General features: G+C 41.6%; 2 protein-coding genes across 8 annotated transcripts; one reads left to right on the forward strand and one right to left on the reverse strand.

Moving 5' to 3' along the window:
• Positions 1-552: 552 nt before the first annotated feature.
• Sf3b1 (splicing factor 3b subunit 1) lies at positions 553-8,538 on the reverse strand. Of its 4 annotated transcripts, none has more exons than XM_086979030.1 (7): positions 8,432-8,538; positions 7,496-7,689; positions 4,853-6,430; positions 4,481-4,673; positions 3,434-3,673; positions 2,867-3,200; positions 553-2,684 (listed from the first exon to the last, which is right to left on the reverse strand). In XM_086979030.1, exons 1-7 carry the CDS (start codon positions 8,457-8,459, stop codon positions 1,259-1,261), a joined length of 3,993 nt encoding a protein of 1,330 aa, XP_086835156.1. In that variant the 5' UTR covers positions 8,460-8,538; the 3' UTR covers positions 553-1,258. The 4 variants fall into 4 exon arrangements, with proteins under 4 accessions (XP_086835156.1, XP_022647565.1, XP_022647566.1 ...); XM_022791830.2 differs by lacking the exon at positions 8,432-8,538 and adding an exon at positions 8,058-8,425; XM_022791831.2 differs by lacking the exon at positions 8,432-8,538 and adding an exon at positions 6,902-6,977 and having other exon boundaries at positions 7,496-7,546.
• A 191-nt stretch (positions 8,539-8,729) lies between these two features.
• LOC111245590 (CCA tRNA nucleotidyltransferase 1, mitochondrial) lies at positions 8,730-13,332 on the forward strand. Of its 4 annotated transcripts, none has more exons than XM_022794139.2 (8): positions 8,730-8,889; positions 9,882-10,152; positions 10,422-10,668; positions 10,812-11,008; positions 11,251-11,557; positions 11,885-12,035; positions 12,581-12,735; positions 13,119-13,332. In XM_022794139.2, the coding sequence occupies exons 2-8, from the start codon at positions 9,935-9,937 to the stop codon at positions 13,239-13,241; spliced, it is 1,398 nt and encodes a 465-aa protein (XP_022649874.1). In that variant the 5' UTR covers positions 8,730-8,889; positions 9,882-9,934; the 3' UTR covers positions 13,242-13,332. The 4 variants fall into 4 exon arrangements, with proteins under 4 accessions (XP_022649874.1, XP_086837120.1, XP_086837118.1 ...); XM_086980994.1 differs by lacking the exon at positions 8,730-8,889 and adding an exon at positions 8,902-8,919; XM_086980992.1 differs by lacking the exon at positions 8,730-8,889 and adding an exon at positions 8,960-9,167.

Consider the following 13,332-nt stretch of genomic DNA (forward strand, 5'->3'; position numbering starts at 1 on the left):
ATTATAACTATATTCCGGCTGCCTTCCATTGTGAAATATTTTATTTTTGCAGGCCGACCAACAAACCATTTTGTCTTACATAATTGTAACAGCACTAGGACCCTAGCCATCAAGTAGAAATATATATACATAGATGATTGTATTATTATTTTATTTTAATTTTTTATTAATATTTATTACAAATTAAGCTAATTTTTACCTGATTCGTTAAACATTATTTTTTAAACTTATGCAGCCAGAAATACATAATGGCTCTTCACTGATCCTCAAGACGACTTCAGCTAAGGCGAACAAAATAGGAGTACTGCAACTTCCTATCAGAACTACACTAAGCCTTTCACCAAGTCCCATCCGATACTATTTATAGCATACAGTAATGGTATTATTTCAATCGCTTAGATCCCACATTACTATACCGCGTAGCAAACGCTTGAAGACTTCCTAGTTATAGGTACCAATATTTTTTCTAATTTGCTATAATGATACCTTTTCTTTAGAATTATAGACGTTGTAGAATATGAAACTGACACAAACGATCATAACGCAACGGTGTAATCACACAAATATCGTGAGATTTTTATTATTATTCATATTATTTCCATATTTTTTTTCTTTCAATACACTCGACAGATGTTTTGAGTTCTAAATTTATCATTAATTATTATATTTTTATTATTATGGTACATAAAGTAAACAATGAAGGTCCTAGTTCTCTATACCATATCGGTCTTACGCTACAACCGAGAGGCACTCTGCTCGCGCGTAAGCATAGTTGATCATCTCCAACTTTACGCATTTGCCATCCTTTATCTTGTTCTGCCGCACAACTTTTCTCACACCGTTTAGTGCTTCCATATTCCTTGCCGCTACTACGGATCACTTTGCCTGATGCCTTTTTTGTTTTAACCGATATGCATCCCTAATTGTTTTTGTTGTCTGGAGTTTCACGGTCTTTTTTCCAGGTCCTGCTCAATCCAAATTTGTATGTTATCCATTCCCGCAAATTTGACACGCTCCTACAAAGCTTGCCATTTGCTTTTCATCTTTTGGTTCATTGTCTACTTGTTTTTCATATATATTGTTGTGGTTTTTATTACTGTTATTATTAATATTATTATTAATAGCAACTATTTCCTTTATTTCTCTGCTCATTTCTACGACTGACCCATACATTGTTAACATTCGTTTGTAGTTTATCAAGCGCCGTCTCTGCATATCTGCTTACTATGCATTTGTGCTCTACCTTCGTTCCCACTGTCTAGAGAACATAACCTAGCTCAAATCGTTCGTAATGATTACCATTGAGCTCGTTCGGCACCCGTGGATAGGCTGCCACCAGTGCGTCTTGCGAGCCAATGTACAAAGAGTTATAGATCTTCCAATAAACGTCGCGTACCTTTCGGGCCGGATGGAATAGCCCCTGCAAACAATACTGCAACAGACGAGTTGGCCCAAGTCCTACCCGCATACCTTCGACGGAGCCATGGAACGCTTGAATCAGATGGGGACTCGTCTCAAAGATATTCGGCCACACATAATTCAACAAGTGTGTAAGCGCGTCCTCACAGCCGAAACCAACAACGCCCAGACTCATATGCTGGATAGCAAAACATGCGGTTTGCCGATGGACGAGGTCGCGATCCATTAAGGCATCCTCTAATAGTGGTGTCACGGCATAGATGTAGTCTTTGCCCATTTCGCCAATATACTCAAATAAGAATGACAGAGATTTGAGTACGCCGTTCTGTACATTCATTTCGGGAACACGATATTCATTCATCAATGCTGGCAGCACCGTAAATGGCGAGCAGGTCTCAGCCACAATTGCAATAGCGACGGTGGTGCACACCCGATTCTGACGTTCCTGTACACGCAAATTGTTCAGTAGAGTTGAGAGAACGTCATGCGGGCCGATAGCCTTAGCAATGTAACCGAAAGTGTTAACAGTTGCTCGCCGAATCGCCTTCTTGTGAGCTTTGAGCAATTCAAGCAATTCGAAACAGATACGCATCCATTCTCTTGCGGACACGAACTCAGCGCCACGGTCAGCAATACGCCCGACTAGGTCAATGCAATTCTCCTGTACCTTTTCGTGGCGATTTTTAAGAATAGGCGTCAGACGCGGTAACAAATCTTTGATGGGTGGGTTCATCTTCGACATGCCAATCACATTCACAATTGCTTTTAGTGCCGCGAGAATCGAACCCAACACCTCCGGGTACTCCTCTCCTAAATACTCATAAAGGATCTGACCAAGATGTGACATGAGCTTTTCCTCTTGGCATGTCTTCATCACGACTGCTATACGAGCGACTAGATCAGCGGCCTGTTGGCGTACCTTAGCGCTTTTGTTGTTTAGACGCCACAAAATGGTACCGCAGATCTGGGGCAAATAAGGCTTAACACGCTTGCCGAGAGCGTTTACAATTGTGCCAAATCCGTTTAACATGACCATGTCTTCTGAGGTCTGCTCCTGATAGGCGTATAAAACACCGTCGATCAATTGCTCCTCCAATCGCGAATCGATCTCGGCAGCACCAAGATTAGCAAGGATTTTCTCAGCAGTTTCCATAACCATTTTTCGGTATTGCTCGTTTTCGTCTTTCAAATCGTCTACGATTCTGTTGACGATTTCGGCAGCGCCAACCTTGTTAGCAATTTCAACCGTTGTGTCCACCAGTTGCCTAAAGTGAACAAGGACCAAATAGGTTAAAAAAGCAATGGCATTATATGCACGCCTTGGCTAGTTTTGTACACAACGTAAAAGATTTTTAAATCGTTATATATATATATATATATATATTTTATATAGTGGTATAGCCTTAGAAGCACAGGCTTCTGCAATAAAATGAAAAACATGACTTACTTATAGTTTCTCTTGTCGAGGGCCATACGGTGATTCCAGAAATGTCGGAAGAAGTGCGGCAATACCTCATCTTTAATATACTGTGCTTCCACACCATCAGTGGCACAACACTGTTTGACAACTTTGAGCACAATTTTTTTCATCTCCTCGTCAGGAGACTGGAACTCTCGGATCAGAATTAGCATCACTTCCCGGGTATAGTAGTTAGCATACTCTGCGTCCATCAATGGGATGAGATAACCGATAGCCTTTAAAAAGGCAGCCAAACCCTTACCACGGTGTGTGCGTATACCCTTCCAGAGAGGTTTCAGAACACTATCGAAGCTTTCAATACCTGTTGATCAGGAAAAGGATGACAATTTGGAGATTCCATCGAGAAAACGTGATCAAGATTTGATGGCAAGACCTAAAAACTAGTAACGTTAATGTGGAGATTTTTCTAAAATATAAAGAGAAAGCATACATGAATATAACAAAAACAGATATCCGTTCTTTTATATAGAGCCTCATAGATAACAGCATAGAATCATCACTAACATCAATCAATAAAAACAACAACTATTGTACCGTAAGGTGTGGCAGCTTCAGCCAGGGCGGCCAATGCCAACGCTGTGATAGTTCTGACTTTCTGCTGTTCGTCAACAAGTCCATGTTCGATAATCTCAACTAACGACCGCAAATGGGGAAGGATCGCGCAGCCCATCAAGATGGCGATCTGCTGGACGATTTTGATGCCCGTGTGGCGCGCCTGCCACGACTTCTTCGATTTGCAGACAGCCTTCAAAAAAGGTAACAGTGCTGGGATGCCTGAAGTTGACACGACAACAAACGGCCAAAATGGCGAAATGCAAATCGGAAGGGTTAATCAATTCGACATTAATGCGGAGGACTTTTAGGACTTGGGGGAAAGCTACCGTCTGCCCGTCTTTTGACTCGCTTCGGCGCGTACAGCGCTTGAATGACCGTATTAGTGGTCAGCGACATAGCGAATTAGAAAACGTAACAAAACGGTAGGGCGATGCCCAGTCCACGCAAACGTTTTTTGTGTAACCTTGTCCTCTTTTAATTTTTGGGTTTTGTTATACATTACCGTGACATTGTCGGTCTCATCTCACAATGAACGCGCCGGGGAACTCAACGGCTAAGCGAAAGCCGTTATCGCTGCTATAAGATATACACATGTTACTATCGGGTTGTATTTTGTCCATAGACAGATACGTAGATTGGAAACATAGAATATATATAGTATAGTAGTTCATATAGTGGTTGAATTTTGTCATCGATCAGCATATTTGTGATATATTCATGTATAACAAAGAATTGCGAGATGGAGACATACTGGGAGAAATTTAATATCAAAAGGGAAGGGTTGAAAATGGAATCTCATCTCAAGACTATAATATTGCCGAGAGCAACGCCTCACTTGAACTCTGAGGTGCCTAAAAACATAACTTGTTCAACGTTGTCATCATTACTAGGTCTCATCGTGAAAATAGAAAAAGAAAACTGGACTTACAAGAGATGAGTGTGTCAGACCAAATACCGGGACATTCGCAGATGCACAAACGTTTGTTCACAGTGTTAAGATAAGAAATCTTAAAGGTTAATACATACCAAGTGCAGAGGCGACGACTGCAAAGGCTCGTGCCGTGGTGTTACGGACGTACTCATCAATGTTATCAATGTCAGGTCGCATCGTGGAAATCATCGTTGCTAATCCTGCCGCTTTGGCTAAATTCGAAATAATTTCTCGTCCTTCAACACGCGCGTAGTAATCTTCGTCGATAAGCAAAGGCTCAATCACCACCTGATCGAACGAAAGAAAGAAACACAAAAAATGCAGCGTACATTTATTATTAACTAATGCAATTGTTGTATTGAACAAATCCGTATGCAGACAGACTTCATAAAATACAGATACAGAAATAAAACCTGATGCTAACTTTCTAGTTAGTTCCATCGTAAAAATAAAATTCTAGTACTTACAAGAATTTTGTGCACGTAGGGCCGAACAAGATCGTCAAGCTTATAAAGAACCCGGTCAATGACTTTGACCAAGAGATGTCTTTCCTGGTCTTCCAGCGTAGGACTCATAAGGAGAGGTAGGATTTGGTTGAAAAGTGCGCCAGGCCCGAACTCTCGTGCTTTGTCTGTGATCTGCCGCATAGCTGACTTTCTCATAGGTGGTGTTCCGTTCTTGATTTTCAACAGCAATGTCATAATCTTGCGCTCCTTCGACTCCTCTGGGGACAATAACTCTTCATCGACATCGGTTAATAACTTGTCAAAATACTGCATATCCTCCGGTTTGAGGGGCGGAAGTGAGGCGCTCTTGGGCTGAGCATCTACCACTTTGAGGGGTTCATCCTTTTGGAAAAAGAAGCCTCCGCCAGCCCCCAGGCCCCCAAGAGGGGTTGGGGTTGCTGCGAGTTTCCGAGCAGGAGTTCGAATCGGCACGTATCCAGAAGGTGGTGGCAAGACTTTGTAACCTGGTGGAAACAGCGAGTCAAGTTCTTCATCTGTCATGGGCCTGTTACGCTCGTCGATTTCTTTTTCGTAGCGGAATATCTGCATTTGCTCTGGCGTCATCGGTATATTGGCAGCCGGCGTCTGCATGGCAGCCGCTTTAGCACCGATGGGTGTTGTACCACTGGGTGTGAACACTTGTGACGGCGTCATCGACGGAGTCATAGCGCCAGGTGTCATCTGACCCGGAGTCATTGATGGCGTGGCTGCCATACCAGATGGTGTCATCGACGGGGTCGCCGACGGTGTCTCATCCCATCGAGAACGTCTTTTGGCTGCACTTGGCGTGGCAGCTGCAGCGGCTTCAACCTTATCGACAGCGCCATCTACACGAGGAGTTTCTGCCCACCCCGAATGGCTTGGTGTTTCACCCGTACGTGGCGTTTCATCCCAGCGATTTCTCCGGGTTGAAGCTTTGTGACCAGGGGTTTCGGCATCAGGCGTAGCGTGTCCGGGCGTATGATGGGCGGGTGTGGGCTCCCACATGCGATTAGCGTGACCAGGTGTCTCAGCGCCCATGGGTAAACGACCTGGAGTCTCAGCCCACTTCTCTTGAGTTCCTTGTGCAGTGTGAACCGATGGCGTGTGGGACGGTGTTTCTGCTTGCTCCCAGCCTGCTAGTCGTTTTTTTGGTCCGGTGGACGGTGTATCTTGGACGTCCCACCTTCTCCGTTTTTTTTCAGTCGCCTCTGCCCCATTCTTAACGTGTAGTTCGCCGGCCTTGTCTTTATCTTGTAGTTTTCTCTTGAGATCTGCTTCGTCTCTGCGAACGGCCTGCTCTTTCATGATATGAGCGTACGTCCTTGACTGCATATCCGGCGTTTTGCCTCCATCGGCAAACGGATCTGTTCGCTCAGGCGAGATCTGTCGGTTTCGTCGTTGAGCACGGTACTCATCTTCTCGATCGGCGATTCGTGGTACTCTTTTGTCAGCAAACGGATCATAACCCTTGTCCGTCACTTCTTCAAGGAATTTCTGTGCATTAATCTTTCGAGGCGGAGCCACAGGATCGCCTCCACCTGCTTCCATATCGTCGTCCTGCAAAAGTCATCCGAAAAAAAAATGTCAATATGGCGAATTGAGGCTGTACATAACTTTAATGGTTTATAGCATACTATGATGTATGGCGTTACGGTGAGACTAGTTTGTGCACTCCCGTTTTTATCAACATCTTACATTCGCATTCAAAAGGAATCCTTGTAACGCTAAAGATGATGATCAGCTAATTATTCTTGCTTTAATTAGCTAACTCTTTTTTTTAAATGCTCTGAAAAATAAGGGTCCAAAAAAGTGACCAGCTCTATGAGAGACATAAGTCTCCTAACAAGAACTTAAAGTAGCAACATTTTGCAGCAGAGTAAAAGTCTTCTCTTAGGCCCATAAATAGCTTCTTCTATGAACCGAATGATGAAATCAGTTATCAGCTCTACGATGGCGACTACACAATTCGATTGGCAAACGCTCGCGAAAAACGTAAAAGATCTTCAAGAAGATTTCAACTTGCTTAACCTTCAGTCGAATCAAGTCTGTACCCGCGCATCCGGTGCGTCATTAGGCTCCTTGTGAACAGACGGCGCCGCCAAGCCTAAAAACAGTAGAGCAATTTAAGAATAACTAGCGCTTGCCGAGGTGCATGTACAACTCTGACAGCTGTTTGTTCTCGGGGCATACTCTAGAATACAATCGAGAGTCTACAACCCGACAAAGGTTAACTTTGAATAAGGATCGGCTTCTTTAGCGGAAGCAAAACACGATGTCCGCTCAGAGCCAATCGTCAATACCGAGTGATATTTCGTTGCTGTAGTTGTTTAATATTTGCCTATTTATACAAAAACGTCTTTTTTAAATCTAGTTGGCGATTCGGATACAGCACGTAGAAGTTATGGTTATTACATCCTTTTCGTTTATTGAATTGAAAACAAAGAGGTCATTGGGGCTATGTTAAAACCAGTGAGTAAAAAATCGGAGCTAAAACGTCTCGTAGGATGCAAAACAAACGACAAAGCTCGATTCACCGATGAATGGGCTGACAATCTGAGCAGAAACCTGAAACACTGGCGTTATGAGAAAAAAGGTTCTACTATATGCGTAAATAGTACTTACATCGGCGTCGACGTCGTCGCTAGCTGGTATAGAGGTAACATATCCGGCAAACTTATTCTTGCTTGTCGAATTATAAAGTTGTCGGTCCATATAAGGGGTGTGCTCCCCCGCTCCAAGGGGCACCCCTCCATCTGCAGTCCCATCAGCCAACCTCTTTTTGGCCGCCTGGATCCGCGCCAATTCCTCATCTATATCTAAAACATAGTTGATGGTCATCACGTAAAGTGCACACCACACACACACAGACACACCCAGAATGTAGTGCATGGCAGTTGTTTAACATGGGTACTTCTACGATTGCTGAAACACTAACACTGTTGATCTCTACACCGAATTTCGCTTCTAACTTAGCAGAAGTCTAGCTTTGATACAGACCATAGAGAAAGGCATTATGTAACTATTTAATCGCGGGCGACAATAGTAATCGCCGAAGATGATAGCCTCTGAAAAACTCTATCTAAACAGTCAGTTGAACCATCTAAAAATAGCATCATAACCATCATTGTTTATGTCCTAATTAAAAGGGTCTCGGTAAGGACGAAATCAGTTCTGTTATACTAACCCGACGTGGGCATTGCGCTTAGAAGGTGCTTACAGTAAGCTTGCTATAGAGTATTGCAGATGCCAATCCCTTACACTGAATTTGCATGCAATCGTATGCACCTAGGTCAGCTACAATAACGATAATAATAATATACGTTTAGGCAAAATTGTTCTTGTTTTTTTGATCTTTGCTATATGTGCTAAGCTTCGTTTCACATATCCAGATGGACTTGGCCTTTGGACGCACAAGTTCGTAGGGCACTATTGACAATAGCACAGCCGCATGGCTTCGGCTCAACTCTATGGTGATACTTCCACGGTGAGAACTATGATGAATCGCTCTCAGCACGACCGCGTAATCTGAAAACGTTTCAAAAGTCGAATTTCACTCACCGGCCATGTTGTGGGGAATGCACAACATTGTTGACGATGATCTCTCTCTATGTTACGAGTAACACATAGCTGCGGGCGGTCCGGTTAGTCTGCTCTTGGCTATTGTCTTTTTCATATTGATTACGTTTCATTGCCACGCAAAGGCGATAAGTCCAACGTAAACAACATATCAACCGTTGAAATTTGAAGTGAACATTTGTCGTGATCGAGAACGAAAGAAAAACGAGTCACTTTTAGATGCTTTCATTCGTTAATTATATTGAGTCGTTCTGCGGCAGCGGAGGTATCCATCCATCCGCTACTATTCGCCTATATTATTGTTATCCTTTATAATGTATACAAGACTGTCTGCAAATAAATCGATCTGTGCTGGAATGCGCGCCGGCAAATAGATGTATTGTAAAAAAGAACATGAACATCCTGTGAAAGGTTAACAGCATATTGTCAATCTGAAATCAGTTAAGTGACTTTAGATGAACGTTATTTAGGTTCGTTAATTTTATTACATAATAGAGTTCTCGGAGAGATGTGCATGACGTCCGACAATGTGAGGTGTTCACAGTAAACAAAAGTTGTGGAGATTAGTCTCGTTTGATATCAGACGCGGTTTGGGTAGTTTTTCACCCACGTGAGAACTTAGTGGGTAACGTCTTTGCCTGCTTAAGCTTAGGGATACGTAGCAGTTTAGGTTTGGATCCGAGCGAAGATATACTCCGCTGGGAGCCAGGTGTCAGAGGTAACGTCTAACGGCGATGTCGGGCGTAAAACTTAAGACATTTAGGCGGTGTTTTACCATCATTCACATCTAAAGTTAAGCTTAGTGAGGATCTAGCTTCAATTTTTTTTACGATTTCCTATGACCGTTTTAACTGCTTATAGAGTTTTAGGGAAAAAAAAGCATGGTACCGAGACAACTCAATGTTTTGGCAGGCAAATAACATGGACTTAGGAGTTCTGCTCTGTTTGCTGCAATATTATTCAATAAGGGCTCCCAATGAAAGTAAAATACGAGCAGTAACGACAAAACACACTGACCGCCAACTTAGAACTGTCTCCAATGGCACATGTGTAAGAAATTAAGTATCACTAGGAAATTAGTGGTTATGGGTCCAGCCGAACCTGGGTTGTCACAGATGAAACTTATTTTGCTCTGCTACGCAATACTGCTGGTTTCATTACCAGATGTGTGAGAAAATACTGAGTTTATTTTTTTAATTTTGGTAATATTTTTTTTACCTATAGGTCTTCCTTCTTTTGTGGTACCTAAGCGAAGAAAGCATACTTCAAATCCTGTAATCAGAGATTTTATTGCTGTACAAAAAGAAATCGACTTGTAAGAATAAAGCACTGAAGCAAAATAAAGAAAAACAATGTTTTTCTTTATTTTGGTTATTCATTGTCCATGGCATTCATGGTTAACTGGAGCTTTTATACATGCTGTACTGCTTAGTTTGCAAGCTGTGTCTGGACTTTGTTCCCTTGCTACTCACACCCGGGGATTCGATGTTGCTTCGGTCTTCGCTGTCGCTTCTCGCAGTTTCACCACCACTGTGGTCATCCCTCATTCAGATAGGCTGCGCCCGTTGTATAAAACTAATACGGAAAGATCTAATGGCCCCCCTAGCTGGTGAACTACGAACAATGAAGATTAGTAACGACCTGTTTAAGAGTATTATCACTCCTGAGATGAAAATCCTTGAAGAACTCTTCCGAAGAAATAAGTAAGTACCAGTTGTTTGCAGCAGTATGGCTCAAGATTGTTCAGGTTTCATCGTATATTTTCTTATGTACAGGCATCGTTTTATTGTTTACTATTTTTTGAAAGCTTGTTAGTTTGACTCATCTAAACATAGTTCAACGATATACTTGTAAATGGTTATAATGAAGCTTCGAGCTATGGTAATTAGTTGAACTACAAAAAGTGAGCAAGGAAAAGTTATTCGTAGGCAACGAATTGTAACAAAATTTTCATCTACATCTTCGCCTATAGTTTTGAACTTCGTATCGCAGGCGGAGCGGTTCGCGATCTGTTAATGAATACTATTCCACACGATCTCGATTTCGCGACGACAGCAACGCCTGACGAAATGAAACGGATATTTACTGATGAAGATATTCGCATGATCAACACCAACGGTGAAAAGCATGGCACGATTACAGCTAGAATCAACGATAAGGAAAATTTCGAGGTTACTACGTTACGGATTGATGTTATTACCGACGGCCGACATGCTGAGGCAAGTGATATTAGCATTAAGCTTCATCAGAGTACTCAATTATTTACACAGCCACTTTTTTTCGCATTCAATACGCGGATTATTCCAAAGTAAATAAACTGCGCGTAATAATATCGCGTAATGATGACGTTGCGTTGTTATAGGTGCAGTTCACTACGGATTGGCAAACGGACGCGAACAGACGGGACTTGACAGTGAATGCAATGTTTTTATCCCTTGATGGTGTTGTTTACGATTATTTTAAAGGAATTGAACATATTAAACAGCGGAAGGTGCTTTTTGTAGGTGATGCCGCTCTCCGGATTCAGGAGGACTACCTTCGTATCCTTAGATACTTCCGGTGAGCTTGATGAAGCATGAAGTGGTTGCTAATCGTTTTATTACATTTCCCTTTAATAAAATTTATATTTCAAATCAGCCATCTGCTTGAGCACGTGCTTTACGATCAGAGCTTATGAAATATTATTGCAGTTATTTTAAGAAGTGGTTATTACATAAAGATGAACTGGAGAATAATACGTAATTTATTATCTCATTATTATATATGAGTGTTGCCTGTTTACTTTCTTTCTTTAATTTTAGGTTTTACGGACGTTTGGCTTTGAATGAAAACTCCCATGATCCGGATACGCTGGAAGCGATTCGACTGAACACAAACGGCCTGGAGGGAGTTTCTGGTGAACGTTTATCGGTAGAATTTCGTAAAATACTGGAAGGACCTTTGTACTGCCCGTTGATATGTTTAATGTATGAGTTGAGCGTGACACCTTACCTAGGACTACCGAAAACACCCGACCTAGCTGAGTTCCGGAAAGTGTGCCAGCAGTCTGAAAACTTACAACCAGCAGTAATGACACGACTTGCGGGCCTATTGCATTCCAAAGATGACGTAAGCAAACAAACACGAAATCAGATATTATAATATAATGGTAGCTCAGAGATTTATATATACGTGTTGGCGACGGCGGCAACATCATAGATTTTTTTCTTTCTAATGTAAATTCAAGTTAATGATAATTCAAGTTTTTGCGTGTTTGGATCCATCGATAATGTTTTGAGCTCAAAGTGGATGTGCGTACGGATGGGTTAGGTGCTCGTCTCACGCACACATACTCGCTTATGTAATACAGTTATTCAAAAGTCACAATTTTTCGAACTCGGAACTCCTTTGGCAGTATAAGATATTACGTATTTATTTTTCTCTTGACGATCTTAGGTGCTTGCGGTGCATGGCCGGCTGCGTTTATCGAATGCAGAGCGTAATCTTCTACTATTTCTAGTTCGTTACCGCCCAGAAGCACCGAAAGGCTCCACTGATGACGATCTGCGTTTCTGTCAGACACTTCAGTTTACATGCGACATCAAAGGTACACGCTGACGTTTCTTTCTAGCGCTTAGGAGAAGGTCACTGCTACTATGCTATTAAGAGGGTTCGTGCAAACGATCAGCAGTTTAAATCGGATAACAAAATGAGCTCTTATATAGCCGTTAAGAAAAGCTTAAGAGGCCTTACTTAATGCAGCGGCTACTACTAATTAATAGTAGCGACTTGTATTATGAGTAATTAGGGACAATACCTTATATTGATGTATAAACGTCGTCGCATTACTAGTCAAAATGATGGGTAAATTGACCTGCACGTGCAATATGTTGGACACCAAAAACCATAAACTCAATAATGTGTTTACCGTGTTTAGAAAAAGATGAATGTGGCCGTAATTGAGCTTCGAGTCATTCTGCTTAAAAACCGCATGGAATCGGTGCTATAATGTATAAACAGTTTAGACAGGAAAGACGATTTTAACTAAATGTTACGATGCCATCACACTTGGAAAGGCTTATTTTTGTCAATAATTGTTCTCAATTATTTGACTTATAAGTAAATTGAGTTCAATCATTTGATTATTTGCAGGTGGATCAATGACAGAGGTTTGGTACTGGACAGAAGAGCTCTTAAAATATCATGGCAACAAAGATCTCCTGCAAAAGTTTCGTGAATGGAAATTACCGCGTTTCCCCGTAACTGGCCACAAACTTATAGAACTGGGAATACAAAAAGGGCCAAAGGTAAAGTAACTAGGTGCAATCAAATTGATTTCCATTTCAATACACTACTTAATTTGCTATCCTGCTACCTACTGAATGTAGCAACAAGAACTATACTTAAATAAGCGATTTACTCACTTATCTCGATTGAGCACTGCTTTATGTACTCCCAAAAATCATTTTATTCAGGAGTGTATTGACTATGACATACCTTCACTTCTACATAGAGTAGCCATACGGCTGCGTAATCTTACGCCGCCAAAAAAAATTTCCGCCCGGGAGATTTGTAGCTGATGTAGCTATGTATACAGTTAGGATATAAGATTTTTTGTATAAATATAAGTAAAAATTTATAATTAGAAATACATAAACCTTACGGTACTAAGTCGTCCCTTTGCTTTCAGGTTGGTTGGGTCATGACGCGCATGCGTCAAATTTGGTTCGACAGCAGTTTTCTTCTAAACGAAGAGCAGTTACTATCTAAACTAGGCGAAATTCTCCAAGAAGTTCCTCCTAAGAGAAAATGATGAGGTTTAGAATCTTGTAGAATTTAAATATGTAATTTTTTAAACTCTGCAGGAATAAAGCCTTGTTTTGTTTAATTGACATATATATAAA

The sequence above is a fragment of the Varroa destructor genome, unplaced genomic scaffold (assembly GCF_002443255.2).
Source record: "Varroa destructor unplaced genomic scaffold, Vdes_3.0 BEIS01000002.1, whole genome shotgun sequence".
NCBI classification, from domain to species: domain Eukaryota; kingdom Metazoa; phylum Arthropoda; class Arachnida; order Mesostigmata; family Varroidae; genus Varroa; species Varroa destructor.

Bases quoted from the DNA above. Each gene is read 5' to 3' on its own strand.
- Sf3b1 (XM_086979030.1), bottom strand. From the start codon at position 8,459: ATGTTGTGCATTCCCCACAACATGGCCG. The intron at 6,431-7,495 runs GTAAGTACTATT...TGACTTTTGCAG, and splicing joins GCGACGACGTCGACGCCGAT to GACGACGATATGGAAGCAGG. The intron at 4,674-4,852 runs GTAAGTACTAGA...TCGTTCGATCAG, and splicing joins CCTACGTGCACAAAATTCTT to GTGGTGATTGAGCCTTTGCT.
- LOC111245590 (XM_022794139.2), top strand. From the start codon at position 9,935: ATGTTGCTTCGGTCTTCGCTGTCGCTTCTCGCAGTTTCACCACCACTG. The intron at 11,558-11,884 runs GTAAGCAAACAA...TGACGATCTTAG, and splicing joins TATTGCATTCCAAAGATGAC to GTGCTTGCGGTGCATGGCCG. The intron at 12,736-13,118 runs GTAAAGTAACTA...CTTTGCTTTCAG, and splicing joins GAATACAAAAAGGGCCAAAG to GTTGGTTGGGTCATGACGCG.